Here is a 16,401-nt window from a genome sequence, read left to right as displayed (position 1 = left end):
CCCTACATTGTTAATCTCATATGCATACGTTGATACTGTACTCTATATCATCGACTGCATCCTTATGTAATACATGTATCACTTGCCACTTTAACTATGCCACTTGGTTTACATACTTATCTCATATGTATATACTGTACTCGATATCATCTACTGTATCTTGCCTATGCTGCTCTGTACCATCACTCATTCATATATCCTTATGTACATATTCTTTATCCCCTTACACTGTGTATGACAGTAGTTTTTTTTGGAATTGTTAGTTAGATTACTTGCTCGTTATTACTGCATTGTCGGAACTAGAAGCACAAGCATTTCGCTACACTCGCATTAACATCTGCTAACCATGTGTATGTGACAAATAAAATTTGATTTGATTTGATTTGAGGTGTCTCCTTACAGGTATGATGCTGCTGTCAGAGTCTCGATCCTTGATCTCCACGTTGCCCAGATGTAAGATGGCAGCCAGGACCTGGAACAGCCCCTTCTGGTTCAACTCGTTGATGCCTGAACACAAATACACACAAAACAATACTATCAAAATCAACACTACACTAAAAACCAAATGGGACTGAGAATAAATGTGGTGTGGTGTTTGTGTGTGACCTAGGACAGTAGGGTAGCTTAGCGCTTAGAGCATTGGGCCAGTACCCGAAAGGTGGCTGGTTTGAATACACAGGGGAAAGTTGACAAGGTGAAAATCTGTCTATGTTCACTGAAGCAAGGCACTAAACCCTAATTTGCTCCAGGGGTGCAACACTACTATGGCTGACCAACAACAACAAACAGCACGTTTCACTGCACCTATCCAGTGTATGTGACAATTAAACCTAGTTGTGTGTGTATATATTACCTAGCAGTGAGAAGGAATGTCAGGTGTGTGTGTGTGTATATATTACCTAGCAGTGAGAAGGAATGTCAGGTGTGTGTGTGTGTATATATTACCTAGCAGTGAGAAGGAATGTCAGGTGTGTGTGTGTGTATATATTACCTAGCAGTGAGAAGGAATGTCAGGTGTGTGTGTGTATATATATATTACCTAGCAGTGAGAAGGAATGTCAGGTGTGTGTGTATATATTACCTAGCAGTGAGAAGGAATGTCAGGTGTGTGTGTGTATATTACCTAGCAGTGAGAAGGAATGTCAGGTGTGTGTGTGTGTATATTACCTAGCAGTGAGAAGGAATGTCAGGTGTGTGTGTGTTTTGATGCGTAAATGGGCATCTCATGACACCATTAATGACTGGAGTGAAGTGTGTCAAGTGGTTGTTCCTACACCGTTCCGACAGCAGGTGCTGTCACTCGCCCATGACCAGGCGTGGTCTGGACACTTGGGGATCACAAAGACCTATAACCGGGTCCTTCGTCATTTCTTCTGGCCAGGTTTGAAGTCTGACGTGGTCCAATTTTGTAAAACATGTCACATATGTCAACTCACTGGGAAAGTGAATCAAACAGCTCCACGAGCGCCACTCTGCCTGATTTCTGTGGTAGGGGAACCGTTTGAAAGAGTGATAATTGATTGTGTAGGTCCATTGCCGAAAACCAGGTCAGGTAACCAGTTCCTACTAACAAATGTACAACCAGAACCGCCGCCTTATGCGGTGGGCTCTGATTGTGCAAAGATATAATGTACAGATAGCTTATGTGAAGGGCTCGGCAAATGTGGTTGCTGACGCTCTATCACGGGTTTACTAACTGGGGATACGTTGGTATTTATTATTGCAAAACTAGGTTTGCAATTTTTGTGGTGGGCGTGTTACGTTCCCCAGATTATGTGTTGTAGTTTGTGTATTTACATGTGTTTATTTCAGGAAATGGCTTCCTGAAATCCCTCAAGCAGCTGATTGGTCGACTCCATGGCTGATTGGAGAGCTGGCCCTGCCCCCTCGTCAAGACGCAGCTGTCTCCAATACCCATTCCTTCTGACACTATATAAAAGCCAGTGTTCTGTTCAGGAGGGAGATCTCTTCTTTTTGGAGGTAGAGATTTTGCTGGAGGTAGGGATTGCTGAGATTGATTGTGATAGAGGTTGATTTTGTTGGAAAGTGGTATGTTCTGTGAGTTTGTTGCTCAGATAGAGCTTATTTGACATCCTTTTGTTTCTTAGTTTGTTTAATATTCTGTTTCATTTGTTCCCAGGGGGGAAGGGGAAGGCACCTAGGGAGTGCTTAGGCAAGAGGCCCGCGGGCATACATATACCCGTAGCATATTCGCTGTCTAGACACACTAGGTAAGACCTGGGTGGACCACCCCTTGTATTTTGGTTAGGGCACCAGGTGGTGCTAAATTAGGTAAGTAGTGGGTAGGCAGGTAAAATAGGAGAGGGGGGGGCTTTGAGATTTACTTTCTTTGCTTTGGTTCCGTCCAGCCCCTTTTCCCCATATTACCGTGTAAAGGAATAAAGTCCTTGTAAACGGTACCACATTCTGCCTGTTGTCATTCTTACTTGCACCTACAGTCCATACCTTTTTCGCTTCACGGAGAGTTTAGTTGTAGCAGGGTGTTGCGTTCCCTCTTCATAGAGGCGTGCGTAACAGGTGTGTGTGTATATATATTACCTAGCAGTGAGAAGGAATGTCAGGTGTGTGTGTATATATATTACCTAGCAGTGAGAAGGAATGTCAGGTGTGTGTGTATATATATTACCTAGCAGTGAGAAGGAATGTCAGGTGTGTGTGTGTATATATATATTACCTAGCAGTGAGAAGGAATGTCAGGTGTGTGTGTGTGTGTATATATATTACCTAGCAGTGAGAAGGAATGTCAGGTGTGTGTGTGTGTGTATTACCTAGCAGTGAGAAGGAATGTCAGGTGTGTGTGTGTGTATATATATATTACCTAGCAGTGAGAAGGAATGTCAGGTGTGTGTGTGTATATATTACCTAGCAGTGAGAAGGAATGTCAGGTGTGTGTGTGTGTATATATTACCTAGCAGTGAGAAGGAATGTCAGGTGTGTGTGTGTGTATATATTACCTAGCAGTGAGAAGGAATGTCAGGTGTGTGTGTGTATATATTACCTAGCAGTGAAGGAAAGGAATAGCAGTCAGGTGTCAGGTGTGTGTATATATATTACCTAGCAGTGAGAAGGAATGTCAGGTGTGTGTGTATATATATTACCTAGCAGTGAGAAGGAATGTCAGGTGTGTGTGTATATATATTACCTAGCAGTGAGAAGGAATGTCAGGTGTGTGTATATATATTACCTAGCAGTGAGAAGGAATGTCAGGTGTGTGTATATATATTACCTAGCAGTGAGAAGGAATGTCAGGTGTGTGTGAATGTATATATATTACCTAGCAGTGAGAAGGAATGTCAGGTGTGTGTATATATATTACCTAGCAGTGAGAAGGAATGTCAGGTGTGTGTGTATATATATTACCTAGCAGTGAGAAGGAATGTCAGGTGTGTGTGTATATATATTACCTAGCAGTGAGAAGGAATGTCAGGTGTGTGTGTGTATATATTACCTAGCAGTGAGAAGGAATGTCAGGTGTGTGTGTGTATATATTACCTAGCAGTGAGAAGGAATGTCAGGTGTGTGTGTATATATTACCTAGCAGTGAGAAGGAATGTCAGGTGTGTGTGTGTATATATTACCTAGCAGTGAGAAGGAATGTCAGTGTGTGTGTGTATATATTACCTAGCAGTGAGAAGGAATGTCAGGTGTGTGTGTATATATATTACCTAGCAGTGAGAAGGAATGTCAGGTGTGTGTGTGTATATATTACCTAGCAGTGAGAAGGAATGTCAGGTGTGTGTGTGTATATATTACCTAGCAGTGAGAAGGAATGTCAGGTGTGTGTGTGTGTATATATATTACCTAGCAGTGAGAAGGAATGTCAGGTGTGTGTATATATATTACCTAGCAGTGAGAAGGAATGTCAGGTGTGTGTGTATATACCTTACCTAGAAGGAAGTGAGAAGGAATGTCAGGTGTGTGTGTGTGTATATATATTACCTAGCAGTGAGAAGGAATGTCAGTGTGTGTGTATATATATTACCTAGCAGTGAGAAGGAATGTCAGGTGTGTGTGTATATATATATTACCTAGCAGTGAAGGAATGTCAAGGTATATATGTCAGCAGTGAAGGAATGTGTGTGTATATATATTACCTAGCAGTGAGAAGGAATGTCAGTGTGTGTGTATATATATTACCTAGCAGTGAGAAGGAATGTCAGGTGTGTGTATATATATTACCTAGCAGTGAGAAGGAATGTCAGGTGTGTGTGTGTATATATATATTACCTAGCAGTGAGAAGGAATGTCAGGTGTGTGTATATATATTACCTAGCAGTGAGAAGGAATGTCAGGTGTGTGTGTGTATATATTACCTAGCAGTGAGAAGGAATGTCAGGTGTGTGTATATATATTACCTAGCAGTGAAGGAATGTCAGGTGTGTGTGTGTATATATTAACCTAGCAGTGAAGGAATGGTGTGTGTATATATTACCTAGCAGTGAGAAGGAATGTCAGGTGTGTGTGTGTATATATATTACCTAGCAGTGAGAAGGAATGTCAGGTGTGTGTGTATATATATTACCTAGCAGTGAGAAGGAATGTCAGGTGTGTGTGTATATATATTACCTAGCAGTGAGAAGGAATGTCAGGTGTGTGTATATATATTACCTAGCAGTGATGAAGGAATGTCAGGTGTGTGTGTGTATATATTACCTAGCAGTGAGAAGGAATGTCAGGTGTGTGTGTGTATATATTACCTAGCAGTGAGAAGGAATGTCAGGTGTGTGTGTATATATTACCTAGCAGTGAGAAGGAATGTCAGGTGTGTGTGTGTATATTACCTAGCAGTGAGAAGGAATGTCAGGTGTGTGTGTGTATATATTACCTAGCAGTGAGAAGGAATGTCAGGTGTGTGTGTGTATATATTACCTAGCAGTGAGAAGGAATGTCAGGTGTGTGTGTATATATATTACCTAGCAGTGAGAGAAGGAATGTCAGGTGTGTGTGTATATATATTACCTAGCAGTGAGAAGGAATGTCAGGTGTGTGTGTGTATATATTACCTAGCAGTGAGAAGGAATGTCAGGTGTGTGTGTATATATATTACCTAGCAGTGAGAAGGAATGTCAGGTGTGTGTGTGTATATATATTACCTAGCAGTGAGAAGGAATGTAGCAGTGAGAAGGAATGTCAGTGTGTGTGTGTATATATATATTACCTAGCAGTGAGAAGGAATGTCAGGTGTGTGTGTGTATATATATTACCTAGCAGTGAGAAGGAATGTCAGGTGTGTGTGTGTATATATATTACCTAGCAGTGAAGGAAGTGTATAATGTACCAGCAGTGAGAAGGTGTGTGTGTATATATATTACCTAGCAGTGAGAAGGAATGTCAGGTGTGTGTGTGTATATATATATTACCTAGCAGTGAGAAGGAATGTCAGTGTGTGTGTGTGTATATATATTACCTAGCAGTGAGAAGGAATGTCAGGTGTGTGTGTATATATTACCTAGCAGTGAGAAGGAATGTCAGGTGTGTGTGTATATATATTACCTAGCAGTGAGAAGGAATGTCAGGTGTGTGTGTATATATATTACCTAGCAGTGAGAAGGAATGTCAGGTGTGTGTGTGTATATATTACCTAGCAGTGAGAAGGAATGTCAGGTGTGTGTGTGTATATATATTACCTAGCAGTGAGAAGGAATGTCAGGTGTGTGTGTGTGTATATATATTACCTAGCAGTGAAGGTGTGTGTGTGTATATATATTACCTAGCAGTGAGAAGGAATGTCAGGTGTGTGTGTATATATATTACCTAGCAGTGAGAAGGAATGTCAGGTGTGTGTATATTACCTAGCAGTGAGAAGGAATGTCAGGTGTGTGTGTATATATTACCTAGCAGTGAGAAGGAATGTCAGGTGTGTGTATATATATTACCTAGCAGTGAGAAGGAATGTCAGGTGTGTGTATATATATTACCTAGCAGTGAGAAGGAATGTCAGGTGTGTGTGTGTATATATTACCTAGCAGTGAGAAGGAATGTCAGGTGTGTGTGTGTATATATTACCTAGCAGTGAGAAGGAATGTCAGGTGTGTGTGTGTGTGTGTATATATTACCTAGCAGTGAGAAGGAATGTCAGGTGTGTGTGTGTATATATTACCTAGCAGTGAGAAGGAATGTCAGGTGTGTGTGTGTATATATTACCTAGCAGTGAGAAGGAATGTCAGGTGTGTGTGTGTATATATTACCTAGCAGTGAGAAGGAATGTCAGTGTGTGTGTGTATATATATATTACCTAGCAGTGAGAAGGAATGTCAGGTGTGTGTGTGTATATATATTACCTAGCAGTGAGAAGGAATGTCAGTGTGTGTGTGTATATATATTACCTAGCAGTGAGAAGGAATGTCAGGTGTGTGTGTGTATATATATTACCTAGCAGTGAGAAGGAATGTCAGTGTGTGTGTGTATATATATTACCTAGCAGTGAGAAGGAATGTCAGGTGTGTGTGTGTGTGTATATATTACCTAGCAGTGAGAAGGAATGTCAGGTGTGTGTGTATATATATTACCTAGCAGTGAGAAGGAATGTCAGTGTGTGTGTGTATATATATTACCTAGCAGTGAGAAGGAATGTCAGGTGTGTGTGTGTGTATATATTACCTAGCAGTGAGAAGGAATGTCAGGTGTGTGTGTGTGTGTGTGTGTGTGTATATATTACCTAGCAGTGAGAAGGAATGTCAGGTGTGTGTGTATATATATTACCTAGCAGTGAGAAGGAATGTCAGGTGTGTGTGTGTATATATTACCTAGCAGTGAAGGAAAGGAATGTCAGGTGTGTGTGTGTGTATATATTACCTAGCAGTGAGAAGGAATGTCAGGTGTGTGTGTGTATATATTACCTAGCAGTGAGAAGGAATGTCAGGTGTGTGTGTGTGTATATATTACCTAGCAGTGAGAAGGAATGTCAGGTGTGTGTGTGTATATATATTACCTAGCAGTGAGAAGGAATGTCAGGTGTGTGTGTGTATATATATTACCTAGCAGTGAGAAGGAATGTCAGGTGTGTGTGTGTATATATTACCTAGCAGTGAGAAGGAATGTCAGGTGTGTGTGTGTATATATTACCTAGCAGTGAGAAGGAATGTCAGGTGTGTGTGTGTGTATATATTACCTAGCAGTGAGAAGGAATGTCAGGTGTGTGTGTATATATATTACCTAGCAGTGAGAAGGAATGTCAGGTGTGTGTGTATATATATTACCTAGCAGTGAGAAGGAATGTCAGGTGTGTGTGTATATATATTACCTAGCAGTGAGAAGGAATGTCAGGTGTGTGTGTATATATATTACCTAGCAGTGAGAAGGAATGTCAGGTGTGTGTGTGTGTGTGTGTGTGTATATATTACCTAGCAGTGAGAAGGAATGTCAGGTGTGTGTGTATATATATTACCTAGCAGTGAGAAGGAATGTCAGGTGAGAAGGTGTGTGTGTGTATATATTACCTAGCAGTGAGAAGGAATGTCAGGTGTGTGTGTGTATATATTACCTAGCAGTGAGAAGGAATGTCAGGTGTCAGGTGTGTGTGTATATATATTACCTAGCAGTGAGAAGGAATGTCAGGTGTGTGTGTATATATTACCTAGCAGTGAGAAGGAATGTCAGGTGTGTGTGTGTATATATATTACCTAGCAGTGAGAAGGAATGTCAGGTGTGTGTGGTGTATATATTACCTAGCAGTGAGAAGGAATGTCAGGTGTGTGTGTATATATATTACCTAGCAGTGAGAAGGAATGTCAGGTGTGTGTGTATATATTACCTAGCAGTGAGAAGGAATGTCAGGTGTGTGTGTATATATTACCTAGCAGTGAGAAGGAATGTCAGGTGTGTGTGTGTGTATATATTACCTAGCAGTGAGAAGGAATGTCAGGTGTGTGTGTGTGTATATATTACCTAGCAGTGAGAAGGAATGTCAGGTGTGTGTGTGTATATATTACCTAGCAGTGAGAAGGAATGTCAGGTGTGTGTGTGTGTATATATATTACCTAGCAGTGAGAAGGAATGTCAGGTGTGTGTGTGTATATATTACCTGTGAATGTCATATATTACCTAGCAGTGAGAAGGAATGTCAGGTGTGTGTGTGTATATATTACCTAGCAGTGAGAAGGAATGTCAGGTGTGTGTGTGTATATATTACCTAGCAGTGAGAAGGAATGTCAGTGTGTGTGTGTATATATTACCTAGCAGTGAGAAGGAATGTCAGGTGTGTGTGTGTGTATATATTACCTAGCAGTGAGAAGGAATGTCAGGTGTGTGTGTGTATATATTACCTAGCATTGAGAAGGAATGTCAGGTGTGTGTGTGTGTATATATTACCTAGCAGTGAGAAGGAATGTCAGGTGTGTGTGTACCTAGCAGTGTGTGTGTGTGTATATATTACCTAGCAGTGAGAAGGAATGTCAGGTGTGTGTGTGTATATATTACCTAGCAGTGAGAAGGAATGTCAGTGTGTGTGTGTGTGTATATATTACCTAGCAGTGAGAAGGAATGTCAGGTGTGTGTGTGTATATATTACCTAGCAGTGAGAAGGAATGTCAGGTGTGTGTGTGTGTGTGTGTGTATATATTACCTAGCAGTGAGAAGGAATGTCAGGTGTGTGTGTGTGTATATATTACCTAGCAGTGAGAAGGAATGTCAGGTGTGTGTGTGTGTGTGTGTGTGTGTATATATTACCTAGCAGTGAGAAGGAATGTCAGGTGTGTGTGTGTATATATTACCTAGCAGTGAGAAGGAATGTCAGGTGTGTTGTGTGTATATATTACCTAGCAGTGAGAAGGAATGTCAGGTGTGTGTGTGTATATATTACCTAGCAGTAAGAAGGAATGTCAGGTGTGTGTGTGTATATATTACCTAGCAGTAAGAAGGAATGTCAGGTGTGTGTGTATATATTACCTAGCAGTGAGAAGGAATGTCAGGTGTGTGTGTGTATATATTACCTAGCAGTAAGAAGGAATGTCAGGTGTGTGTGTGTGTGTGTGTGTGTGTATATATTACCTAGCAGTGAGAAGGCATGTTGTGTTGTGCACATCTCTTTAGCATCGTCGACTCCATCGATGACCGGGTTCCGGCCCTGATTGGTGCAGTGGAAGACATCAGCACTACCTGCATGGACAGACACACACACACACACACACACACGCACACAGTTAATTAGTAGCCTATAGAAAGTATTCTATTCAACTGTTTAGAGCAGCTGCCCAGGAGAGTACTGCTACATTAGGGTCACTGGGATCACACAGGGCCACATCCTGACCTGATGTGGGTGTGACACATTGAATACTCTTACTAATACGTGCATGCATAAACTGTGCACACATGCACAAGACAAAGCCTTCTCTATACTAAAGTAACCATAGCCTGTTACCTGGCAACTCAGGGCTGATATCACCGTGACAACACCTCCATTTTGGGGGTGTGTCTCTGCCAAGAGGCCAGCTGAGCGAGACTAGGGCAATGTGTGTTGGTGGAATTAAGGAATATTTTGAGGAGCAACACACAGCCTTGTTAGATGACACACACAGTCTCATTCTGCCTCACACCCAGGGAGAGAGCTAACATGATCTCTACCTCAGTCTATCTCTGCGGGCAGCTGGGCACTGCCTCACACCCACAACATGACCTCTGATCTAACAGGAGCTCTACTGTAGTTAGTATGACCCCACAGTTAATATGACTCAATATGGCTGAGGTCTGTCCTCACATTTCTGTTTACCAATACACTGTACTACTTCCTCTACCCCTGTTACACATCTCACCTATATGATCTAATATGGTTGTCTATGATCACGGAGACTGACTGGGCGCCATTTTGAATGATCCATGTGTCATTTATTGAATTCAATAAATTGCCTGACGACTGATCCTGAATTTAATTCCACTGCCCTGCCAATTGCTTCAAATCAAACTTTTTTGTCACATGCGCAAAATACAACAAGTGTAGACCTTACCGTGAAGTGCTTACTTACAAGCCCTTAACCAACAGTGCAGTTCAAGAAGGGTTAAGAAAATATTTACCAAATAAAATTTAAAATTACAAATAATTAAAAATGAACACAAGAATAACGAGGCTATATACAGGGGGTACCGGTACCGAGTCAGTGTGTGGGGGTACAGGTTAGAGGTAACTTGTACATGTAGGTAGGGGGGAAGTGACTATGCATAGATAATAAACAGTGAGTATAGGTACAAGACAAATGGGGGGGTCAATGTAATAATCAGGTGGCCATTTGATTAGTTGTTCAGCAGTCTTATGGCTCGGGGGGAGAAGCTGTTAAGGAGCCTTTTGGTCATAGACTTGGTGCTCCGGTACTGTTTGCCTTGCGGTAGGAGAGAAAGTCTATGACTTTGGTGACTGGAGTCTTTAACAATGTTATGGGCTTTCACCGGACACCGCCTATGAAGGTAGAGTCACCTTAATTAACTCTACCTACATGTACATACTACCTCAACTAACCGGTGCCCTGCACACTGACTCTGTACCGGCACCCCCCTGTATATAGTCTCCACATTGACTCTGTACCGGCACCCCCCTGTATATATTGACTCTGTACCGGCTCCCCCTGTATATAGTCTCCACATTAACTGTGTACCAGCTCCCCCCTGTATATATTGTTATTCTTTACTGTTCCTCTTTAGTTACTTGTTACTTTTATCTCTTATTATTATCTGTATTTTTTTAACTGCATTTTCAGTTATGGGCTCGTAAGTGAGCATTTCACTGTCTACACCTGTTGTATTTGGAGCATGTGACTAATACAATTGAGTTTGATTTGATATCGGTCCTGGATTTCAGGAAACTTGGCCCCAGTGATGTACTGGGCCGTACACACTACCCTCTGTAGCGCCTTGAGATCAGATGCTGAGCAGTTGCCATACGGTGATGCAACCATACAGGATGCTCTTGATGGTGCAGCTGTAGAACCTTGTGAGGATCTGGGGACCCATGCAAAATCTTTTCAGTCTCCTGGAGTGTGACTGTTTGAGGTGGTGGACAGGTGTCTTTTATACAAGTTACAAGTTCAAACAGGTGCAATTAATACAGGTAACGAGTGGAGGACAGAGGAGCCTCTTAAAGAAGAAGTTACAGGTCTGTAAGAGCCAGAAATCTTGCCTGTTTGTAGGTGACCAAATACTTATTTTCCACCATAATTTGCAAATAAATTCATAAAAAATCCTACAATGTGATTTTCTGGATTTTTTTTCTCATTTTGTCTGTCATAGTTGAAGTGTACCTATGATGAAAATTACAGGCCTCTCTCATCTTTTTAAGTGGGAGAACTTGCACAATTGGTGGCTGACTAAATACTTTTTTGCCCCACTGTAGGTGTTCCTTTTGTCCAGGTGGGAAAGGGCAGTGTGGAGTGCGATTGAGATTACGTCATCTGTGGATCTGTTGGGGAGGTATGGGAATTGGAGTGGGTCTAGGGTATCCGGGAGAATGCTGTTGATGTGAGCCGTGACCAGCTTTTCAAAGCACTTCATGGCTATCGACATGAGTGCTACGGGGCGGTAATCATTTAGGCAGGTTACCTTCACTTCCTTGGGCACAGGGATTATGGTGGTCTGTTTTAAACATGTAGGTATTACAGACTCGGTCAGGGAGAGGTTGAACATGTCAATGAAGACACTTGCCAGTTGGTCCGTGTATGATTTGAGTTCAAATCCTGGTAATCAATCTGGCCCCGCAGCTTTGTGAATGTTGACCTGTTTAAAGGTCTTGCTCACATCGGCATCGAGAGCATTATCACACAGTCAACCAGGACATCTGGTGCTCTCGTGCATGTTTCAGTGTTGCTTGCCTCGAAGCGAGCATAAAAAGGCATTTAGCTCGTCTGGTAGGCTCTCGTCTGGGTTTCCCTTTGTAGTCCACAATAGTTTTCAAGCCCTGCCACATCCGACGAGCATCAGAGACTGTGTAGTGGGATTCAATCTTAATCCTGTATTGATGCTTTGCTTGTTTGATGGTTCATCTGAGGGCATAGCGGGATTTCTTATAGGCGCCCAGTTAGTGTCTCGCTCCTTGAAAGCGGCAGCTCTAGCTTTTAGCTCGATGTGGATGTTGCCTGTAATTCAAGGCTTCTGGTTGGGATATGTTCGTACGGTCACTGTGGGGACGACGTCGTCGATGCACTTATTGATGAAGCCGATGACTGAGGTGGTGTACTCCTCAATGCCATTCAGTCAAACTGCCATCCCAGAAGTCTCGTGCTGACTTCAAAACGAAGGGCGTTGTACAAAACAAATTCATCACCGATTGGATCATATCAAAGCCAATGACATGATTCATGAACGCTGGGCTAAACCCATTGGTTTCCGGGACCAATCAGAACGGTTAGAATGTGTTCACATTCTATGTATTGAGGAAGGAAAGCAAATCCAGACTTGTGGTGGAGAAGAAACACTAGTGGGCGGAGCCATGCATGTGGATGGTTGTCAGGCTAATCAATGAACAAATAGCTTAGGAACCGTCCAACCATCCAATGGAGAGTGTTTGTGTCTTACCTAGCTTCAGATTCTTGAACTCTGGTAGATGGGAGGACGCACACAGCTGGTAGAAGATATGATAGTTCCTCTCCTCGTCCGCCTGCACAGACACACACACAGTCAGGCAGTTTCAGGTAGTGTATGTTCTATACAGCCAGGAGAACAAGAGAACACTGTCATGCTGTTTAGAATCTGGTGTAGTTTTAATGTTGCAACATTTCCACCACAGACTAAGACACACACACCCAGGTGCTGTTGCACAAAGGTATGTGGGGAATGTGTGTTGCAGTACAGGACTCACAGCAGCTTCCTCAAGTCTGGGAAGACATGCTACAGCATGCTCCACTATCCTCATCTCAATACGCCTGTGTGTATCTCTCTGTGTGTGTGTGTGTGTATGTATGTATCTGTGTGTGTGTGTATGTATGTATCTGTGTGTGTGTGTGTGTATGTATGTATCTGTGTGTGTGTGTGTGTATGTATGTATCTGTGTGTGTGTGTGTGTATGTATCTGTGTGTGTGTGTGTGTATGTATGTATCTGTGTGTGTGTGTATGTATGTATCTGTGTGTGTGTGTGTGTATGTATGTATCTGTGTGTGTGTGTGTGTATGTATGTATCTGTGTGTGTGTGTGTGTATGTATGTATCTGTGTGTGTGTGTGTATGTATGTATCTGTGTGTGTGTGTGTGTGTGTGTATGTATGTATCTGTGTGTGTGTGTATGTATGTATGTATCTGTGTGTGTGTGTGTGTGTATGTATGTATCTGTGTGTGTGTGTGTGTGTATGTATGTATGTATGTATCTGTGTGTGTGTGTGTGTGTATGTATGTATCTGTGTGTGTGTGTATGTATGTATCTGTGTGTGTGTGTGTATGTATGTATGTATGTATCTGTGTGTGTGTGTGTGTGTGTATGTATCTGTATGTGTATGTATGTATCTGTGTGTGTGTGTGTGTGTATGTATGTATCTGTGTGTGTGTGTATGTATGTATCTGTGTGTGTGTGTGTGTATGTATGTATCTGTGTGTGTGTGTATGTATGTATCTGTGTGTGTGTGTGTATGTATGTATCTGTGTGTGTGTGTGTGTATGTATGTATCTGTGTGTGTGTGTGTGTATGTATGTATCTGTGTGTGTGTGTGTGTATGTATGTATCTGTGTGTGTGTGTGTGTATGTATGTATCTGTGTGTGTGTGTGTATGTGTATCTGTGTGTGTGTGTGTATGTATGTATCTGTGTGTGTGTGTGTGTATGTATGTATCTGTGTGTGTGTGTGTGTATGTATGTATCTGTGTGTGTGTGTGTGTATGTATGTATCTGTGTGTGTGTGTGTATGTATGTATCTGTGTGTGTGTGTGTATGTATGTATCTGTGTGTGTGTGTGTATGTATGTATCTGTGTGTGTGTGTGTGTATGTATGTATCTGTGTGTGTGTGTGTGTATGTATGTATCTGTGTGTGTGTGTGTATGTATGTATCTGTGTGTGTGTGTGTGTATGTATGTATCTGTGTGTGTGTGTGTGTATGTATGTATCTGTGTGTGTGTGTGTGTATGTATGTATCTGTGTGTGTGTGTGTATGTATGTATCTGTGTGTGTGTGTGTATGTATGTATCTGTGTGTGTGCACACTTTCTAAGTTGTGCACATTCCTGATTCGTCTCAGCAGTGTGACCTGGATCACATCCACACAGAGAAAAAGAGAAAGAGGGAAAGAACGAGAGAGAACGAGAGCTAGAGGGAGATGGGAAAAGGAAGGACGACTATTCAATAGGCTCTTATTAGCAATGAGCTGGACACGGAAGGAAGGACAGAACAGAAGTAAAGGAATGTGTTTGGTCTCCTGTGTTTCCTGACCTGGGTAGAAGAGGAGGAAAGACACAGACAGAAGGACATATATATGAATATGTGTGAGTGAGTGAGGGACAGAGAGAGAAAGGAGGAGACAGGTGGACTCAGCAGAGGTAAAGAGAGACCGCCAGGTAAAAAGAAGGAATGTGAACAGATGACTGGTGTTTGTGGTCTGGCTGTGTTTTCCTGAACTGGGTGGAGGAGGAAGTCACTGCTAAATATTGAACTTCTTGAGAGAGACACTCACTGCCTAAACACACACACACACACACACACACACACACACAGAGGGGGAGTGTCTCTCTTCCCACACTACACACAGTGCTGTGGAAAGAGAGGGGGAGTGTCTCTCTTCCCACACTACACACAGTGCTGTGGAAAGAGAGGGGGAGTGTCTCCCCTCCCACACTACACACAGTGCTGTGGAAAGAGAGGGGGAGTGTCTCCCCTCCCACACTACACACAGTGCTGTGGAAAGAGAGGGGGAGTGTCTCCCCTCCCACACTACACACAGTGCTGTGGAAAGAGAGGCAGTGTGTTGAGGCTCCCAGTATAACCTATAGATAGGTCATTGACTTTTCCTAACCACATGACCTGACCAAAAAAACTGCAGGTCCTACCCATAACCCCTGACCCAGACTACAGCGCCAGACGTTCTGGTCCTACTGTGTGTTGGTGGTGCATCACCTGAAACACCACTCTAGACTTCTCCAGTAGATATGTCCTCATGTTAGCTCCAATGATACGGTAGCGTTTGTCGAAGCCGATCTCAATGTACTTCCCGAAACGACTGCTGTTGTCGTTACGAGTCGTCTTAGCGTTTCCTATCGCCTGGAGAACACACACACGGACGGACACACACACAAACACGGACACAGACACACAGACAGACACACACACACACACAGGAGGGAGAGAGAGCGATAAATATAGATTAGGTTAGCAACATCAGCACATCACGCCCCTTTACAACAAGGCAGTGGCTTGACATATTCAGTATTCAGTGTGTATTTCAGACCAGCTGGGCCATGTGATGGTGTAGAACTAAAACTGTCCAGCAGGGAGGGGAGGGACAGGGGGAGACAGATACTGTGGTGCTGCTGCTGTGCATCATGGGGAATAGAGTCCTGCAGTTAAAGCACAGTTGTCAGTGGTGGTGTTCCAGGATGTCTTTATTGCAGTCGCGCTGCCCAGATAATCAGATCTCACAACGCCAGCACAGGGACTGAACATGCTTAAAGCCAATATCACCGTCTGACTGACTGCAGTGGAAAACAGGTCTGCCAGAGACAGACACAGACAGAGACACACAGACAGAGAGAGACAGAGAGACAGACAGAGACACACAAACAATCAGAGACAGACAGACAGACAGACACACACACAGACAGAGAGACATACAGAGAGAGATAGACAGAGACAGACCGAGAGAAAGACAGACAGAGAGAGACAGAGAGAGACATACAGAGAGAGAGACAGAGAAACAGAGAGAGAGAGACAGAGAAACAGAGAGAGAGAGACAGAGAAACAGAGAGAGAGAGACAGAGAAACAGAGAGAGAGAGACAGAGAAACAGAGAGAGAGAGACAGAGAAACAGAGAGAGAGAGACAGAGAAACAGAGAGAGAGAGACAGAGAAACAGAGAGAGAGAGACAGAGAAACAGAGAGAGAGAGAGACAGAGAAACAGAGAGAGAGAGACAGAGAAACAGAGAGAGAGAGACAGAGAAACAGAGAGAGAGAGACAGAGAAACAGAGAGAGAGAGACAGAGAAACAGAGAGAGAGAGACAGAGAAACAGAGAGAGAGAGACAGAGAAACAGAGAGAGAGAAACAGAGAGAGAGAGAAACAGAGAGAGAGAGAAACAGAGAGAGAGAGACAGAGAGAGAGAGACAGAGAAACAGAGAGAGAGACAGAGAAACAGAGAGAGAGACAGAGAAACAGAGAGAGAGACAGAGAAACAGAGAGAGAGAGAGACAGAGAAACAGAGAGAGAGAGAGACAGAGAAACAGAGAGAGAGAGAGACAGAGAAACAGAGAGAGAGAGAGACAGAGAAAC

General features: G+C 42.8%; 1 protein-coding gene across 8 annotated transcripts in view; it reads right to left on the bottom strand.

Annotated features, from left to right (window-relative positions):
* The window catches only part of myo5aa (myosin VAa), a 101,700-nt gene that overhangs the window by 49,719 nt on the left and 35,580 nt on the right, over window positions 1-16,401 (bottom strand). For all 8 annotated transcript variants that reach the window (XM_042331067.1, XM_042331074.1, XM_042331071.1 and 5 more), the window contains exons 6-9: window positions 15,034-15,177; window positions 12,517-12,598; window positions 9,010-9,117; window positions 401-507 (exon numbers count right to left, since the gene is read on the bottom strand). In XM_042331067.1, coding sequence (XP_042187001.1) covers window positions 401-507; window positions 9,010-9,117; window positions 12,517-12,598; window positions 15,034-15,177 — 441 coding nt within the window. The remainder of the gene's footprint in view (window positions 1-400; window positions 508-9,009; window positions 9,118-12,516; window positions 12,599-15,033; window positions 15,178-16,401) is intronic.

Source organism: Oncorhynchus tshawytscha, linkage group LG12 (assembly GCF_018296145.1).
Source record: "Oncorhynchus tshawytscha isolate Ot180627B linkage group LG12, Otsh_v2.0, whole genome shotgun sequence".
In the NCBI taxonomy this organism is placed as follows: domain Eukaryota; kingdom Metazoa; phylum Chordata; class Actinopteri; order Salmoniformes; family Salmonidae; genus Oncorhynchus; species Oncorhynchus tshawytscha.
The sequence above is the reverse complement of the archived record's forward strand: the minus strand, read 5'-3'. Positions and strand labels throughout refer to the sequence as shown.